General features: G+C 38.0%; 1 protein-coding gene across 7 annotated transcripts in view; it reads left to right on the forward strand.

The window, feature by feature from the left end:
- Positions 1–20542, forward strand: part of DGKI (diacylglycerol kinase iota) — a 198234-nt gene that overhangs the window by 123117 nt on the left and 54575 nt on the right. For all 7 annotated transcript variants that reach the window (XM_088055421.1, XM_088055424.1, XM_088055423.1 and 4 more), the window contains 2 exons: positions 10162–10262; positions 19671–19750. In XM_088055421.1, the coding sequence (XP_087911547.1) occupies positions 10162–10262; positions 19671–19750 (181 nt within the window). The remainder of the gene's footprint in view (positions 1–10161; positions 10263–19670; positions 19751–20542) is intronic.

Here is a 20542-nt window from a genome sequence, read left to right on the forward strand (position 1 = left end):
TTTTTTAGAGGGTACTTTTGTAATCCTTGTATAGGTCTTTATTGCTGCTAAAATGAGTGATACAAGGGACTTGGCTGGTTTTCATCAAGGATTCTAAACGTGAAGCAAAACAGTCTGTCCCTTATCCATAGATACTGAACTAATAGCCTAAATATATTAAGGATCCACATTTAATTCAAACACTCATGCACCGAGGCTTTGATATTTCAGGGGAAATGGGTGGGGAATTTTGCTGTTGCAATTGTAATGGTGAGGCAGGTTCTGTAAAGAGATGTAATACCTTTCAATAGACTAACTCATATAATGGGAAAAAAAAGAACGAGATCTTAGGCACACCTTTTCTCTCCAGCTGTCTTAAAAGTTGTGTGCCTTACAGCTGTATATCTAGAGAAAAATACTCCTTTACTTTAAACTCGGACTCCAGCCCTTAAGAGTTTTTTGTCATCCCCTGTCAATCTATTAATGTAATCAAAGCCACCCTGGTTACTTTCAACATGTTCCTGCTTAATTTAGCTCTCTGTTCTCTTACTGTGACTAATGCCTTAAGTTGCAGTAGAAGCCTGTTTCTCTAATGTGCAATTTCTATTTGCCTGGAAAGTACATAAGGTGTACTCATCTTTCTTGAGCAGAGAATAGTAGACTCTTACCTATGGACAGCAAATTCCAATTTCACCCAACCACAACTCCTCATTCCTCAATCATTAGTGAAAGCTAGAATAAAACAAAGAGCAATACTGGGACATCTTTTTCTACTCTGAAGGAGGCTAATGCAAATTTTAAAAGAGAATTTTTGGTATTTCAAACCAATAATTAGCATGGTTAGGTTTGGATTTTTAGATCTGAATTTAAACTGTGGTAGGGAAATACAGATAGTATATGCCAATTGTCAAGGGGATATTCTTCATGGTTTAGCTTGATTTAAATGTGCCATGGTACGCTAAATTGCTGTCAGAGTCCTTTGATTTGGCTGAGGTATTTTTCTGCAGATCTGTGTCTTGGGAAAATGCAAATGATCTGTCAGGAACTGTAGTCTCAGCTTCACATATCAGAAACTGTGTGTGTATATATTTACATCTATTTCTATATATATATCTGTGTATGTACTTCACTCTGAGGTGTTGAAAAGGAAGGAGAGAGGGTTTGAATCTTCTAATGTGATAAAAAATAAATTACTTGTTAAAGGTTAAAATCTAGGAAGCATATTAGTGTTGTAAGGAGTTTGTTCAATATGATGCTAATTGGTAGTATTGCACAAGTGAAGAAATTTGTAATTAAATATGCTTATTTATTTTTCTTTACCTGATCTCTAGGATATAACTCCTTGCTCTGTTGGAATCTCCCAGAAAGCCTTGTATTAGATTGAACATGATAGATTAAGAGTTTTTTTTATGACTATCATTTGAATGTTAGATGCGTGAGATAAGTCAGTGGGTCTGGAGCTGTCCTTAATTACTAGACAGCCCTTCTTGAGCTCCTTGCCAGGAAAGCAACTAGAAAATTATCTTGGTCACAGAAATGCAGAGTTGTTATATTGTCAGCTTTGATATTATGGCCAGATAAGAAGTGGGACTGAGTAGAAAAAGACTTAATTGAAGAAGTTTTACACTGTTTCTGTATTTTTTTTTTTTGTCCCAATCCTCTGTGGGTGTTTTTTTTTTGTTCTCCTTTAAACACTTGTTGGCTAAGTTCTCATTCCTGTTCTCCACTATTGATCACCATAGCATGTGAAAGAGACAACACATAGCTTGGTTTTCTGTGACTAAGCCAAGAATGTGGCTGTGAGCTATACCAAACATTATGGGGAATAAGAAGACAAACTGTGGTTTAGCTTTTCTGGGAATAATTTTCTGATTAGAAACTCCTGCATAGTATACTCCCTAGTAAGTTTCAGTTAATGAACACTTTGTGAATTGCAAAATGTATTTTGCTCTCACTGACTTTTAGTTTGGGTTGAGGAAGAGCATCCTGTGTAATGGAAGAGAAAGAAGAGGGAAGAGCTTTTAGATAAAACGTATTTGATACATTCAAGAAATAGAAAGGGATAATTTGAATAGAAACATGTAATATAAAGCAGGCAAATGAATATTGCGAGTCACTACGTATAAAATACAAGTTTTCCTAAGGTATGAGAAAGAGGAATGGAAACAGCAACTTGTCATTGTGGATACAAAATCTTCAGTAAGGGTATTTTTTTCTTAAACAGTAATTAGAAATGGTCAGCCCTTGGAGACAATTCCATCCATCTGGATCTCAGCTTCAATGTTTGTTTGCATTTCTGGACCTGTTTCCAAGTCTGTTGCTTTGAAATTTTTCAGTGCCTGTGGAAGAAATTCGGGGGTCCCTTGTCTTCTTTGTACACTTATGTGCCAGCTTGTCACTGGTCCTCACTTGTGTCGTTAGAAAGCTCCTGTGTGGCACATAGCAGTGATTTTCTCCATTTGCATGTCTTCAGTTGTTCTTGGCTTCCTGGTGTGAACTCAGAGCTCTGCATGTCCCTTCATTCAACTTTTATGTGACGCATTCCTTTTGTTTCTGTTTAAATGTTGTGTGTCTTTCTCTTTCTTTCTTCTCTTCCACTCCTTCTCTCTCTCTCTCTCACCTTTTTTCCTTGTCTGTCCTCACCATGTGCCGTTTTTCTCCCGGCCACTCATTTCCTGCTGCCTTATAGTATCCATAAAGTGCAGTCTGCTGACCTGAGGAGAGTCTCGGCTCCCCCCGATTCCTTCACTGTGTGAGTATCTGGCTTTTTTCTATCCTATAAATTCCAAAGCCTATTGTTATTACCCTGTGTCATTCAGCCAAGAGATGGGGCAGTAAAATCCAGTGACAAATGGGAAGATCAGATGACAGCATGACTGATGGGCACAGGATCTTGCCAGGAAGGGCACACTTCCACAGTAGCCAAGTAAGGTGAGCAGGTGTGGTGATGGTGACCAGGTTCAGCCATGAGCCAGCTCCCCAAACATCCATAGCAACAGGCACATCTGAAGTTTAATGCCAGGCTCCATTCCTCAAAAGTATTGAGATGAGATCTTTTCAATACAACAGAGGAGGTTTCCTTTGAACATGAGGAAAAAATGCATTTTGTCATAAAGTTGACAGAGCACTGGCACAGATTGCCAAAAGGCAAGGCTGTGGAATCTTCTTCTTTAGTCATGATCAGACCCTGCGTGGACATGGTCCTGGACAGCCTGCTCTAGCCTGCTTGAGCAGGGGTTTGCAGCAGATGACCTCTAGAGGTCTCTTCCAGCTTCAACCATTCTGTCATTCTCTGAGATTTCAGAAGGCTGCAAGTACTTCATTGTTATTTTGCAAACAAGGAAAGACTTCCAGTTTGGTGTGCCTTTTCTGTGGGTCCAGTTTGCTGCATTCTGCTGAGAAGCATAATGAAACCAATTTGTCTCACCAAGTCAGCGTCTAAATCAACCTCTAGAAAAAAGTTGAGGTAACCTTTATTTCTTAAACAGAACATTGAGCTATGTGTCTAGGAGAATGAATACTATTTCCAAGCTCAGGGATACCCCTTGGAAAATGACCTCCAAGTTTTGATGTAGTTCATTTTAATGTCCCATTTTATATCAGCTGTCAGAATAAAGCAGGGAAAGATTTGCAAGCCCCAAACTAATTTGAAAGTCAAAGATGTTCTGTATCTTAAAATCTGTAAAAATAGATTAAACATGCTGCTGCACTGGGGCTGCCAATTAATCTGTCTGGAAAATTAAAACAAGAACCCATGAGGTAACAGGGAAATTTGATTTGGATTATGATGGCTTTGAGATTCAAATATTCCTTTGTTTTTTTGTTGAACAACATAGAAGCAGAATGAGTTACAGTTACTACTGAACAGCAGGGCAGATCCTACTGAGACCTGGTGATGTATATAGCCTGTCTTAGATAAATGTCAGGATTTCTGTTTCAGAAGATGCATGGGAATTTGGGGCAGCCAATTTATTAGGCTGATATGGTGTATTTTTGCAGAGACAGTAGAACTGTAGTGTGATGCATTGCAAATGCTCATATAAGGTATGTAAGGAAATACTAGTGCTGTATTCTTGAGGGTCTTTTAGAAGGAAGGTAAAAACTTGCATTTTCCTGCTCGATGTTCAGAGCTGAGAAGATGCACATTGTCTTGCTTGGTTGATGCAAAGGAATGCTGAAAAAATTACCATTGAAAAATAAAATATTTACTTGTGTAGCTCTTACAGTTCTTCTGCAAGTGGAATAAACACTATAGGTAGGCTGTAATTGTTTTTTAAATTACAAAATCTGCATAAATAAAAATAGTAATAATAAAATCTGCATAAATGAAAATACAAATATCACAAATATCAATTGGTATTGTAAATACTACTCATTTATGGAGTTTATGTGGTAATGATTGCAGCAGAGTATGCCTATAAAACCTGTGTGAATAACAAAAGGGTAATAGAAAATAATGTTTTTGCTTTTAGAGATCCAAATTCCAAACCGAATCATCTTTCTTAGGCTGAATATGGTTACTGTCTATAAGAGGAGGGTTTAATAAGGAACAGTAGGAGGCAAGGTGTAAGGGAGAAAGTGGTAGAAAGTGAGCTGTTCTTCAAATGCATCTTCTCTTTTTTTTCTGAAACATGATTTATAGGGCATTGAGTCTCATAGTTTCTTCATCAGTTTTTCCTGTTTAACATGTGGGCTTCTGAACATGGGTTTCATCCCGTGTTCTCTGGCAGCCCAGAGGGCCAACCATATCTTGGGCTGCATCCAAGGCAGCGTGGCCAGCAGGTCAATGGAGGTGATTCTGCCCCTCTGTTCTGCCCTTGAGACCTCACCTGCAGTGCTGCACCCAGCTGCAGGGTCCCCACCACGGGAAGGATGCTGACCTGTTGGAGTGAGCTCAGTGGAAGGACCCCAAGGTGATTAGAAGGATTGAACACCTCTCCTATGGGGAAAGGCTGACAGAGTTGGGATTGCTCAACCTGGAGAAGAGAAGGCTTTGGGGTAACTTAATTGTGGCCTTCCAGTACCTGAAGGGAGCCTACAAGAAATATGGAGAGGGGGACCATTTACAAGGGCATGTAATGACAAGTGGAATCATTTCAACCTGAAAAAATGTAGGTTTGGATTAGATATTGTGAAGGTGTTCCTTATGGTGGGGTACTGGAACAGGTTGCCCAGAGAGGTTGTGGTGCCCCATCCCTGTAAGTGTTCAAGGCCGTGTTGGATGGGGCTTTGAACAACCTGGTCTTGTGAAAGGTATGTCTGCCCATGGCAGGGGAGTTGGAACTAAGTGATCTTTGAGGTCTCTTCCAACCTAAAAAATTCTATAATTCTGTTTAAAGGGATTATTACTTATGGAGAACCCACTGTGCTCAGAAGGGTAAAGTGTGAGAGATCCACAGTTGGCATTCAGGAGAAGAAAAGCAAGTACCAGGATTCTACTGGGAACTTCAATATGTGTCTGTACTTTAAGTACGTGTGTGGGTCTAGCCTCTACAAAGCAAAGTGTATTTGCTGAAGCAATTGTGAGATAATGAAGTGCCAAAGAATTTAGTTGGGTTCACTTGGCATATCTGGGATAACACTTATGTCCTGGGTTTGGCTGTGACATGGCTAATTTTCTCCTAGTAGCTGTACAGAACTCTTTTTTTGGATTTATGGCAAGAATAATGTTTTGGCTGTTGCTAAGTAGTGTTTATCCCAAGTAAAGGACTTTTCAGTGTCTCACACTCTGCTGCTGAGGAGCTGCACTCAAAGCTGGGAGGGAGAGAGGCCAGGTAAGCTGGCACAAACACACCAGAGGTCGTGCCCAGGATGTAAACTGGAGGAGTTACCTGGGAGGGGTCTGACTGCTGATTGAGTATATGCTGCATGGTGAGAAGTTGTATCATGCATCACTTTTTTCTCTCATGTTTGAAACTGTCTCTACCCCCCACTTATAGCTACAATTATTATTATTACCATATTTATTACTATTATACTATTTTGTTCTATCGTGAAATTCTCATCCCATCTCTGAGGTTTATCTTTTCTTTCCAATGCTTCTCCTAACCAAGGGGACTGTACTTTGGCCCAGCATTTTATGACATGGCTGCTCAACTAGCTCAGATTCCCAAATGAAAGAAAAAAATATGTCGTAGAGCTTATAATTTCAAGGGTATTTTTTTCTTTTAGGTAAAGAGCTTAGCTAGAGCTTTACCTTAAAATAGTGAACTTTTGTGAAGCACTGAAATTCGTCCATAGAAGAGACTGAATGAATCTGCTCTGTTGTGGCAGTTCTTATATTTTAAGTAGATAGATGCTGTCAGAAACTTATTTTTAATGTATCATTTCCAAGATGTGTCAGTATGATCTTGAAAGTAAGGTGAATTCATTTTTCTCTTTTGGATAAGCTTTCCTCTTTCCAATTGTTCTAAACACTGTAAGACTTAATTAATTTTTCATGTTTATTTCTTCTCTAGGAGACAGGTAATTCATTAATCATTCATTGTCACTGCAAACACCCCCTAAAGGACTGATTTTTTTTTTTTTACTCAAGTATTTTGTATGGGGGGAAGTAGATTTCCTTTTCTGTTTATGGAATCGTGTTAAAATCTGTGTGTAGGATGAAGTGGGCTGTATTCTAGAAGATCTATCTGAAATTTGTCACGGGATTATGTAGACTTGTTGGACTGTTTTTTCTTATTATTCCTTTCTCTGCAGAGACATGAAGCATAAGAAATGGTTCACTGGGTTCATAAATAATTGATATAGGAACTGGGGTATTTATAATTTACAAGTCTGTCTTCCCAGCTGAATAAAGCTGGTGGCATGGCAGAAGTGTAACCAGTTGCTCTGCAGGAGTGCCAGGCTTGGGCAGGACCCAAGCCTGCTCTGCCTGTGTTCTTCCCTGGGTGACTGGAGGCAGGAGCACCTTTCCTAGGAAAACCAGCTGTGCACCAAGTGAGCTGTCTGGCATCCTCTCACTTGTTGCTGGATGATTAATAGGGGTGAGAGGAGGAAGTCGTGACTTCATCAAAAGCCGAGTGTGTTTTCTAGGTGAAGGATCTTGGAGAAGATTCATATTTAAATTTGTGTTTAGATGAAACAATTATAAATAATAAACATGAACAAAAATAATGTTTTAGTTGACCCCAATCTTTATTTACATCCTCACGAGGCAAATAACATTTAGGATTTAATTCTGTGGATTGATGTATTTGTGGAAGGCATTCTTAATTAGATTCCTTAGGAGGTAATGGACTTCATTCATCTGAACATTCAATTCTTTTTGTTGACTATGTAATACACCATTTAAAAAAATAATTGGCAAGAGGTAAGTAATTTAAATATTTTAGGTTGAATTAAAGTACAGCAGTCTCCCCAAATTTATTTATAAATTGCTGCTTTATGTGGAAAGCTTTTCTTCCTCTCCTCGTGGTTGAGGAAATTGTTTTACACAGTATTCAGAGACATCTATTTCTATTAATACTGTACTAATGTTTGTGTTCAGTGACATTCATCACCCTGTTATTTGCTTTTACATGGACATGCTTATGTATTTAATCTTTCTGGTTCCTGGGTATACTGAGTATATCTGAACAAAGACAAATTGATCTATTTGTATAATAATATGGATTATGATGCAGTGTCTATGAGGACTGCAGTACTGTTGATAGTGGAAATATTTTGCTCAGCTGTGTTAAACGGAGTTCTGTGAATGAATGAGTTAATTAGTTTGATGGATGGGGACAATATACCCTGGTGTCAGTTGCTAGTCTGATAGCACAAGAAGTGAATATTCAAATAGTGAGTTTTAGAATCAAATTTATTTTGAATAGGTAATAAAATTTAGTGACAAAATGTGTCAGCCAATGATTATTCTAAGAGAACAAAGGGTGTTTGCAAAGAACTGATGAACAAAACCATGCAGCTTCAGTTATTGAATAAATGTCTCTTTTGTGTATATGTCAATACACACACATTTTTAGGAATGTGTATATATGTTTATACATATATTATACATCTATTACTATGAATATGCTACTTGTGACTGGACCTCACTAAGTGTATAAATCTCTACCCCACAGAAAGGAACTCCTGGCATTGTTATTTCTGATAATAGTTTATTTCCTTTGGAAAGCTACTGTTTCCAAGGTTACACTTTTTTCACTAAGATAACTAAACTTTTTAAATGGACAAGAGGCCAAGTTCTGTTTCTCCCCAGTTGTATGTTTTAGCACACAACCTGTTTATGTAGTGGTTTTAGCCTATCTTTATAAAAATGGTGTGAGAGGAGGGTGGAACAGAATATCAGATTCTGGTACTTGGCCTCCTACACCAGACCTGCTCCTATTTCTCCTCAGAAAATACGTCACATTTTAGATGGTGTGCTTGTTGCCCCTGCAGAAGCAAAGTCAGAGATATACAATGTGCCTATAATCAAAAATTATAGTTTTTGCAAAAGCATGGGAAATGTCCTCTTAATAATTTTCTAATTAAAAGAGAAGTTTGGAGAGTGTGTGTGTGGTTCCTGGAAGAAAAAGATATATTCTAGATTTGCACTTAATTTTAGATATTCTTCCTTCAGCTCCGAGCAAAGAAAAAAGATCTTGTTCACTTCTTTTCAGGTGAAAGGATTAATTTGACTCAGAAGGTGATACTGCGCATGCAATAGGTTGCCATCAGCTTCAAGCTAAGAAATAACATTTGTTTTTCTTCCTTACATGGCATTAGGTAGTGAGTCAGCATATCTACAGAAGTCAGTGTTGTCTTTCTCTCCCCTTGGTGTCCAAACACCATCCTGTTCTCACAGGTAGGTTGGAAGAGAGACAATTAGCCAAGGTGTGGCAGATGTTGGTGTGAGGTCATCCTGTTTCCCTGTCTGTCCTCTCCTTCTTTCATGAAATATCCATATTATTCATTGTGATAATGAGTTTGAAATGAGGCCCATTGTGATAGGACATGTCTACCACTGATTAATTGATGACATTGGTGAAGAAAATTCACATTTGAACCAACGTTTAGAGATGAGGTAATGCAGGTAACATTTGTGAGATGTGCCTTGTCTTTCATGAGCAGTGCAAAGGCTATAAATCGAATAGTTTGAAACTGAGACAAAGAAGCAAACCTATTACATAGGTAAATAATATATTTATGATAGTATGCAGCATTATGATTTTCAAAAGGCAGTATGTATTAGTCAATATTACTGTAGATAGAGTCCTGTTACTAACAAGATTAAAACAGAAAATATAGACAGTCTTTTAGTAAAAGCACAGAATGAGTAATCTACTTCTAACTGACCTGGGGCTAAGTTCCTATTGGACAGACATTTGCTATGTGTGTTATAATACACAGATTGTCTATCTTTCTTTAAAAGTGGAAGATGCAAATGTGGCTAAATTAATTTGCATAGCATCCAGCTAAACTTAACAAATCAAATAGGTTACGTTAAGGTAAAAACTTGTGTGACGTGAAAAAGAAAACTTTTCTGGACAAATTTCTATCAATACAGGACCACTTAAATTTCTAGATACTGACCTACTGAGTCTTTCAAAATTATCAGTAGTTGAGGTATCTAAATCAGACTGAAATCTGTAAAAGTGAGCTTGCCTTACTGCTACTTGCTTTTAAAAGTCCTTCTGGGTTCTGAGTATTAGACTCACCACTTTAGAAATCCAATTCTTAGCCACATTTTTGTTGACTGTTTCTCAGGCCTGAGATGCTGGATCAAGATCCTTCAGTAATGTGTTGTGGATGCTCTCATGGGCAGAGGTTGTCCTGAGATACTTCCCAAGAAGCATCTTTCCGTGTCTTTTCAAGCTCAACTTCAAATTCAAGTTGGCAGATCTATCTACTGGCTGTGGTAGGGCTCTAAGAATGTACACAGAGTTGAACTGGAGGAGGGCAGGGTAGCTACATCGGGGTGTAAGAACTCAGAAAAAAATCTTTACAGTTTCAGGTCACATAATCAACAAATTGGATTCTTGATCTTGCTTGTTATTTAAGGTGTAATGTCTATGCTGTTGTGCAGTAGAAAGTCATAATTTTAAATGCAGGAATAAGCCTGTGAGGATTTGTCCCACTTTTGAAGAGGCTGGTTCGTTTTCTTCTTTCAGAGAAGATTGAAATCCCTTCATATCCTGTTTTCCTTTGCTCTTCCAGGGAATGCTTTGTCTAAGAAGCTTTCTTCTTTTCTTACAGTCCTCATTCCATCCCAGATCGCCTGCGGATCAGAGTGAACAGGATTAACTTGCAAGAATACGAGGGGCTACATTACGACAAGGAAAAACTCCGGGAAGCTTGTAAGTTGGAAGAAGCCAGATAGTAACTGCTTTTGGTAGAACATTCCATACATATCTTACATTGACCAAAACAACCCCTTACCCCAAAAATAACAAAAGAACCCCAAACACAGAGTCAAGCATACATTTTTGGATGAGTAATGTAGAGAGTATGCTCATCTATATGTGCGTATGTACAAAAGTGCTCTCTCTATATAACTAGCCTCTGTAAAGATCATGTATAGAGATTGCACCTGCTTTCTTGTTTAACTATGTTTCTGCCCTATGATTATATTTACTGTAAAATAAGTGTTTTTCACACAGGGTATTTTTATTCATGTCTTTCTGTTGGTTCTGCTGGGTGTCTAGCATATGGAACTGTACCAGATTTTATGATTAGCACCAGATTTCAAACTGAGTGGGAGACCATGATATATTTGATATTGAGAATGTGCACTGACCTGGAACACAGTTCTTGCACAGGTACATTTATCTTGGGGACCAAATCTGGGTTCCCCACACCCTTACTCTTTACCAGCCTTCGGTTTTCCGTTTCAGAGAATAATCACTGTTTTGTTTCCTCATGTAATGGTTTAATTGCCGTGTTTAGGGGTAAGTCAAAAGCAGACAGTGGTTGCTTTGGCAACATTGATGATGACAATCTGCACTTAAAAATGGAATTCCTTTCCTTGGTGACACAGAGAGTCATTAATCAATGAGGGACAGGGCTGCTTGTGATAACAATTTAATAGCCTTGTTATGCATCTGGCTCATTATTCATATTAAATTACAAGCATGACTGTTGCGCAACAGAGCTTCAGTCCCCTCTGCAATACAGAGTGCTCTGGTAATTACAGAATGACAATCCTTTCAATTGGTTTGCTTATCTTATTGTTGGAAGATAGTGAAACTGTTTCCACTTCACTCTTCCAGACCCATCCCTCCTCAATCTACTGTCTCTCCTTACAACAAAAGAATTGAAATGGCTTAAATTTAATATAGGTCTTGACAGCCTTAAGTGAAGTTAGTGGACTGTGGTCATATTTAAAGCAATCAAAGCCTTCTTCATTGGGCTGAGAAGAATTTTAACAGGATCAGGGCTGTTCCCCATTGGAGGAGAACTTGCTTCAAGTTTAAATTGAGTTTGACATTGAGTAGATTTCAGGCCACATTGAACACAGCTCCCCTACACTGTCAAAAACAACTTGATTCATCTGAGGGTTTCCCATCTGAGAACTATCCTCATCCATCCTTACTATGTATGTAAATTTTCTGTGTCTGTAGTCAGCATGTATTTTGTACTTGGGAACCATTACATGTTCTGACACAAAATATACAACTTTTTACACTATTGTTATTGCAGTGGTAACTGTATATTTATGTCATTTGTCACCTGCCAAAATTCATAATATTAACATCATAAGAAAATGCCAGCAGCTGATCTAACATCTTCATTTTGGATTTCATATGGATTTGATCACTTACTAGGAATGTGCTTAAGAGTTTATCATTCAAAAAACAGATATTTATTCATCAAGAGTTAAAATGATTGCTTTTGGACAGTGGTGGGTCATTTGTAATAAAACCCTTTTGTCTTTTTGAAGTTAATGCATGTCCACCTTGATAATATAACATAGTTGGACTGGACTGTTCTCCCTAGATATTTTTCATTGAGTTGTTTTTCCTACCAGCTGTCTTTTAATTGTCCCAGAAATGCTTGTGCATTACTGTTGTTACTTACTGTAAGAACACAAGAAATACAAGAAAAATAAAATAAAAATATCCCTACTATCCTAAAAGAAACCAGGAAAGACACTTCACCTTAGCCTTTGCAGTAAGAATGTCCTGTGAGATGGCATGTAACTTGCACTATACACTGGTGGTCATAAGCTTACTTCTCTGGTTATATAACTTCAAATGCCTCTTTTACTGGGGAGCTGTTACTGAAGAGGTGCTGGTGTCCTTCTGCAGGACTGTAGCTTTTGTGTGTATGGGTGTCTCATTAGATGCTTGCAGGAGATCATGTTTATGTACTTGTTCAGGCTTTGGCAGAATACCTACAACTGAATATAGAACACTATACTTAATATCCATCCACAAGGATTAAAAACATTTCAACCTCCCTAAATAACTTGAGAACAAAGCAGAATCTCACAGCAATCTGGACAGGAAAAGGAAGCCCATTAATAAGGAGTTATCCCTGAAGGAAAAATAGCGAAGAACCTATTATGGTTTTTGCCTGTTACATGTCTCCATAATACGGTTTTGAAAGCTCTGACCTCAGTGTAATAATCTGGATCATTTTAACTCACAGTAAATACATTAATCCCTTTGTTTGCTTGAAATACTCATTTGAATCTATCAACCCTATTTTGCCTAAGATTGCACTTCCCAACATAGAGGAGCTCATGATACAAACTGTTCCATGAAGATTAATCTTCACTCTGCTGGAGGTAGACACCTCATTTTGAAAGCCTCCAGAACAATTAAAGCATGTCATTTTGTCCTTTGAAGGGCATGACTGTCCTTAGCTCATACTCCTTCTGTTGTTTTCTACTTTTCTTGTCAATGCAGCTGGCATTTTACCAAAATGCTGTTTCTGAATTGTCCTTTTCTTCCCTCCCCTTGCTCCTTCTTTTCTTCTGTCAGCATCTCAGCATTGTGTGGGGGATGATTAATGATGGTACAGAGGATGCTTATTGATCCTTCAATGAAGAGGATGAATGCTTTCATGCAGCATTTTAAGAAAGGGATATATGTTGGCATTTTAGTTATGTTGTAATGTTCTTCACTGCAAATGTAGTTGTCTCTTCAAACACCTCCTTATTCATGTCCTATGCACTTGTCACTTTAGTCACAAACATCACCATCCCTGGCCAGTATGAAAGTTGTACATTGCAATGACCATAACTAAGATTATCTTATCCAAGAAATGAGCTGGACTTTTGTTTCTAGGTGGACAGAATTTAACTCTGCCTCTGTTGCCCACTTACCTTGTGTGCACTCTCTCTGGCTTCCTATTATAGCAGGAAAGTGTGATCCAAAGCAGCACTGTGGGTGAACAATTGAGTTATTTTTAAGACAGCAAAATCTTTCTGTGTGGCAGCTTATTTTCTCCTTTCCAATATAACTAAGAATTTCCTGATGATGGGGGCATATGCAGAAACTAATTATGTTTTTTTAAAAAAGGAAGGCAACAAACCAACCAACCAATCTAGCTATTGACCTAGTGATCTTCAGTGCTTCTTAGCTCTTCCTAGCAATATTTCAGATTTGCGCAATAAAAATGTATCAGTGAAATACCCACCATAAGCAGTAAGAGTTGGAGGATTTTTAATAGGGTATGTCAGCCAATACTGCTCTTAACTTGTTGTATGTACCCTAGCCATGGAGAGTAAACTTAGCTTCCTCAGTACCACTAAGATTAAGGAGGAATAATACCTGATTGTAGTGATGACAGTATCAGAAATAACTTTCAGCCCTGTATCAGTTCTGAGTTTCCCACACTTTCTTTTACACAGAGGCAGCTGCTCCTTATGTCCTCTAGAGTAAAGTAGCACACTAGGCTCAGAAGAAATTTTAAGAGAAAATTTAGTTCCATATGTATAATGATTGGACATTAGGTCTGTAACCTAACAATCCTTTTCTGTGCAGGCTCCTTGCTCTGTGTGTGTGTGTGTGATGCTGTAACAATGATGGGATCTTAACTTTGAATTCTTGTCTCTTTGATTATCTGTAGCTAAATGTCTATAATGTGTATGCCTCTAATATCTGTGGGTTATCTTAGGGTTTTGGGGTTGTCCTAGGAGTTCTTATCAGATAATGGGGGTACAGAGAGTGACAAGCTAGTGAATCATTGTGATGTGTACATGTACAGTGGTAATGTAGTTTCCTCATACCAGAAATGCATTTAGAATCCTTGCTCTGTCAAAGGCATTCTGACTCTTTAAAACTTAGGGATATCACAGGTGAACCTAATTTGGAGATTAGCTCATGTAATTTTGAGCAACTAGCTAAGTAAGAAAGAGTCAGCACTTAGGACTTTGTATTGATATCCTGAATATGTAATATGAAAGTCAGCAGGGAGCAGAAGACTTCCTCATGAGCCATGAAGGAAGTGTGCTTATATTGGGAAGCAACTCTGAGCTGGATGGATTTAGACAAGGCAGGTTGTGCAGCTACAAACTTTCTCTTTCATTCTATAAAGGATGCACCAATGGGCATTTATTCGTCAGGAGTTCTCTTTGGGCACATGGTAGAAGTTCCATAAAAGACAACATTAACTTCACTCTGTTTAGAAGTCAATACCTTGTTCTAACAACCTTGTTTTGTCAATATGTGTTGTGTACACATTAGCTAGTTTTGGCATTACTACATCTCAGTGATTTCATAAGACCTGAAACTGAGAGGGGTTGAATGAATTGTTTAAAGCCTCCCAGCAAAGTGAAAGCAAGAGGATTAAAAGTCAGTAGTGTGTTAAATATTGGAAATAGTTGTTGCCTGAGGTTGGGGGAAGGAGTAAACCCAAGCCATTGAAATTTCATCTCATGTAGTTATAGAATCATAGAATGATTTGAGTGGGAAGGGATCTTTAAAAACTATCTAATCCCAACCCACTGTCATGGGCAGGGACCACTTTCACTAGAGCAGGCTGCTCAAAGTCCCTGGCCTTGACCTCTCCTAGGGACGGGACATCTACCACTTCTCTGGGCAACCCATTCCAGTGTCCTGCCACTCTCATTGTAGATAATTTCCTCCTAATATCTAATCTAAATCTACATTGTCTTGACATCTCATAGGGCATATTCAGTACAGTCCTCTGCCTTTTGAGCTAATGGGAAATTGTCATGCATTAAGTGTGTCATCTTTAAACTAGAAGAGATGTGCAGTATTTCAAATAGGTACAAATTGATATTTACCTTAGAGAAGTAGGGAGAAGCAAGAATATTAAGATCCTTTTCATACTTTCCAGGAAATCACGCTGTAGTTTGTCTTTCCCATGCTTTTCTGTGATGTTCTTCTGTCCATATCCTACTTGTGTGCTTTGTTAGTGCTTTTCTGATTTGATTTTCTCTTACTTTTTCAGTCCTGTTGTCCCCTTGGATAACGCATCCCACACACATCCTTCCTGCCTTAGTCTGTCTCTGCAGGCCTCACAGCTCAGGTTCCTGTTCTTTTTCTTTTCCCTAAATACTTGTTTGCTGTTTATCCAGATCTCTGCTCTCAGCTCTTAGTCCCAATATCCATTCCTAGCCAGTCTCAATTCCCAGCTCTTCAAATTTTTTTCCATAATCCATTTCTTTTTGTGTTGCGTTTGGCACAGGTTCTCTCTTCCTTTGACTTGGGCAGCTTCACTTTTGGCAGGGTATTGGAGAAATCACTGAAAGACTGGAGGGGATGACTGCCTTTTCAAACATGATCTGGTTTAATCTGATAACCTCCACTGTGTTTTGCCTCCTTATATGTGAGGACTTTGAAAGTGGGCTAAAAAACTAGTAACCAATGAACCTAGGAAGATTTGGGTTTTCTCAGTTTAATAAGCAGAAGGGATCTGAAGAGACACATGGCTTTGATTTGTGTGGCAAAAAAATCCTTTTGTACAAACTCAGTACAAACTGGTTTTATTAAAACCATACTAGTAAAAGCCAAATCTCTTAATATAAATGTCTGAATATCTTATAATTCTCTACCATGAATTTATTTGGTTCTTCATATTCTTAATATAAGTGGAAGCCCCTCAGGAAAATGGCATTCTTATGACATATTCAGTAGTGAGGATCCTTTATTTGTTACATTAAACATTTACAGTCCAATGTCTAATCTCCCCAGTCCCCTGAGGTATGTCAGAATCAGAATGAGTTTTCCTGGCATTCACATCTACTGTAATGTTCTGTCTCAAGGCTGTTTTGTTTGGGATTTAAGTGGGTTAATCATGGTATTAAGATCACAAATTGAATCCTTTCTTTAACAGTAAACAGGAAAGTTAATTGAATTTTATAATATATATAAGTGTATTTGGGCTTCCTTCATTTGTGTGCTCAATACTATTAAAGAGTTCACTAGCTCTAGGTATTCAGCATAATGGGCACTTAATAGGTGGAAGATTTGTTTGTTGTTTATAAATTCCATAGCTAATTTCATGAGGACTTAGGAAATCACTCCTAATCTTGCAGTTAATTAGAACACCAGGCTGGCCATACTGCTGTATCTGCCCAACCCTCTTCCTACTGGTCCTTGATTTTGGTTAGTGTTGCTAGGAACAAAAACCTTTCTGTGGTACTGGTTCAGATTATGAAGCAACTGTCTGCCTGTCTCATTTCCTGGGGTTTTTGCACTGCTGCTCATCACAGCTGCCTGGACAAAATCCTTTTTCATCATTTTGGGAGCACAAAGGAACTGGGAGATGGATGCAAGTGGTCAGAAGAGCAGGCGCCTCAGGAGAAAAATATCTGGCACTTGAGTGCTGTGGCTTGGCTCATGATCTGAGACTATCCTTTATTTTTGGCAGATTCACATGTGTGGGTTTATCCATATATTCACAGGAGTGGACAGTGTGTGGGTACATGGAAAGTTGTTTTGTAGTGCCCATGCTCTTAATGTGTTTGCACTCCCACCTCTCTTCTGGCATATCCTGTAATCCCTGTGCCCAGTTCTGTACTGTCCACATCCTCATCCACACAGCAAATGCAGAGACTCCTGTAGTCCTGGATCTAAGTGCCCACAATGTTACTGTCTGCTTTGCACGTTGACTTGGCCTTCAACTGATTTATCATAAATTAACTCATTTTGCCTCTATTACATGGTATTGCGCTATTTGTAGAACGAGAAGCAACCCCAGAGTTTCTATCCCATTATCAATCACTAAGCGTTTGCTTTTGTTTTAGAACAGAAACTATTGTGAAGCACTTTGCAAGTCTTGACTGTGTGGTGCATTTTGATTGCTTATTGTGGTTTATGATAAAAATGAGGGCTTGAACATTTTCCTTGCTGGAAGCCAAATGGCTCTTGCAAAAGGAGCCAACCAAGCAACAAACAAACAACAAAAATTGGAAAGCAACATATTAGCATACCCTGTAGTGTTATCCAGTAATGGCTTCAAAGGTTTTTCAAAGGCCATAAACCGCATGGAATGGAACCACTTGAGACCCACCTCAGACATTACCTCTTAGCTAGTCATTGATCCCAAAAGCCATACATCATGCTAATTCACAATTTCCAAACAGTTAAGGGAGCACCTTTCTTTTTAAGGACAAAGTCACACAGCCCAGATTTTCAGAACTGTTCTTTGACCACTAAGAACCAGTATGACATTAATTAAAGCTGTGAATCACTACTTCTTCAATCATTATGTGAGACTCACAAAGTATCACCACTAAGATATCTATTGCTTGCTAGTTTTTTCTTTTTAGACATTTTGGTGGATTTTTTTAGAATTACAAATGTTTTAAGGTCCTTCTCTTTTGGTCTTTCAGGAATGATGATAGTTAAGGATTCCAATTCTGTTAGATCTGTGTTTTGTCAGGTCAAAGCTTTAGTCCCCACTAAGCACAGAAGAGAGACAAAATCTGTGGTGACAATCTGTAAGCCAGTGCTGTAACTCCCTAGTGCTCTGTAGCTGTTGGAGGTGTAGCTGTGTCTGCTACAATTCAGTTTTTAGTGCTATAAATGAATTTAACAAACACTTCTTTCAGTAAGGGCTGCAAAGGGATCTGCTCAATTGAAACTAGATAGCCATTAAGAACTCTCTGCAAAGAGCTTAAGGGGCTCCTGCCAAAGCAGGTTAAACAATAATAAACACTAAGCAAAGAGAATCAGTCAGTAACCCAGAGCACTGGAGTGCGTGAAGCAAGCCCTGTTTCTGACCCTCCTTCCACACACTTGTCTCTCAGTCTCTGTTCTGTAGTGAAAGAGTCTGGGAGGTCTCCATGAGCTCTGTTTCCACCTGGCCCTTCTGAAAATGTGCAGGGGGATTGTCATCACTATTGGATGTCAGTGTTGCTTCAGGAGATGTGTGACCTCTTCCTTCCCACCTAACCCTTTTTATGTTCCTGTTCTCACTCCAGCATTTTTTTCCCTGACTCCTGTTTTCCTGGGTCCACAGCTCTTCTGCTGTTCAATTTGCTTCCCAAACACAATTCTGGCAGCATTGTTTAGCCCTGTGCTGGCCTCTGAAGTCCACAGTGGCCTTGACTACAAAAGGCACTCCCCAGCTCTTTTCCCTGGAAACCACTGAGCTCCTTTTGTGCTTCAAGCCTCAGAGGACCAGAAAAATAGGAGGTCTCTTCCCCAATGTCTTTTAGCACTGTCTTGTTCTCTTATCAGAATGAAATCTTGTCAGTATTTAAGTATCTCTCCTGCTTAATCAAATTCTTTTCAACAGCAGGAAGGGTTGGAGCACAGTTGTGTTTTCTGTTTATCTCAGAAACCTTGGTGATTTTATGTTGCTGCTCATTATTCAGTTTTCAAAATTGTTTATGAGTTGATAGTCTGTTCTGCTTCTGGAATATTTCATGTGAAGATTTAAATATCTTTCCTGCTGCTTCCAAAATTTTTTGGCCATTATTTGATTAAAGAACCTTCAGTGAGAAAAAAAAGAACTTAATTCAGTGATTTGCTTTCACAAATACAGGTACTCAAGAGTTTTCACTTGTTTTCTTTTTATTTAATGTGATCTTAGTAGGTAGCTCTCTTGGTACCTTTCTTGTGGACTTAATTTTTTCTCTTTTGTTGTATTCTTTATTATTTATTTTTCTTTTTGTGATTTTGCTTCAAACTCTTTTTGGTGTTAAAAACAGAATGAACATGGAAACCTCCATCTCCTGTTATTAAAGCTTTTGTCCTAACCTGCAAGGTTTTGCTGTATTTTCACAAGTTATCTTTTGTTTGTTTGTTTTTTTCTGACTAAATATGGAAACGTGTCAATTCTGTGTGTAAATGGAATAATGTCTGTTTTGATTTAGAAGCACCTTTACATTAAAATAACCTGGTGTTGGATAGTTTTCCCTGAAATCAGGCTGTGACTTCCATTGCTTTAAATCTGTAGACTACGAGTTCTGAGAATGAAATATCACTCTTATTACAAGGTATAAGGGTCTCTCCCATAACACTTGTTCTGGGGTATGTCCCTTTGTTTTGCAGACAATATTTGATGTTCAGATCTGAAAATGAAGCACACAGTTAAACTGAATATGTTTTAACTTCTTTCATGAAACAATGAAAGATGGTTGAAAATGAGATATTTGATAATTATAAATGGGTGAAAATAATGAAGAATAATATGCACTTGTTTTTACATAACTGTTAAGGTTTAAATAGTAAAAAAGAATCATGAGGATATTAAAAAAACAAAGTTGGAAACCATTGCAAGTCTATTACAGTTCAAGAGACTTCAGTTAAAGAGGTTTTTCTTTGTTTTTTGATTTTTTTCAGCCATTCCCCTAGGAATCATAGTTGTACGAGGAGATTGTGACTTGGAGACTTGTCGTATGTACATTGACCGTCTACAAGAGGTGAGGCTTTTGTGAATTCAGGTATCACTTACAGGCCTATTTTATGCTCCTTTCAGTTCAGCAGGGGTCTAATAATTGCAACAATCACGTATCAAGAGTATTGCAATTTGCCTACCGTTGAAATCAAAATTCTAGAATTCAGACCTGATAATAAAAGTACTGGAAAATATTCACTAGACACGCAATTAAAAATCATACTGATTCCTTTTAAATGATAATAGAATTGAAGTGGATGGGTGTGTTTACTTCTCCTTGATTTATAATGGAATACTAGGACTTTCCATATACCTTGTTGAAATTACATAAATTATAGATTAGAAAGTGTGTTATGCAAGGATAAACACTGTGGTATTTGAGTGGGTCTAATTATGCAAATATAGTTCTCTAATGCTGTCATTGGGTAATCTGAGACACCACTAAACACAGCAAATATCAACTAGATATTTTCAAAGACACAGAAATGGGTGTTCACACAGCTAACAATAGTTTTGCTCTTATTTTCGAGCACCTTGTCTCATGAGAGTTCATTCTACAATACAGAGGAAACGCAGACTCCAAATTCCTCATTACCCAAATAATTTTAATTGTGAACCCCTTTAATGATAAAACTAATGGATTTTCATTAATGTATTGTCTCTGATTTTTTTTCAGTCTCTTAGTGACAGCTTTCAATAACATTTACAAGTCTGTGGATGCTACATTTATAAAGAATTTATACAATTACATTTATAACAATTTATAATTGTTATAAATTGCCTAAATTATGTTGTTGTCTAATTTATGAAGGAACTA

Source organism: Pseudopodoces humilis, chromosome 5, assembly GCF_049639895.1.
Source record: "Pseudopodoces humilis isolate 2021_Gansu_Grassland_sample_001 chromosome 5, ASM4963989v1, whole genome shotgun sequence".
In the NCBI taxonomy this organism is placed as follows: domain Eukaryota; kingdom Metazoa; phylum Chordata; class Aves; order Passeriformes; family Paridae; genus Pseudopodoces; species Pseudopodoces humilis.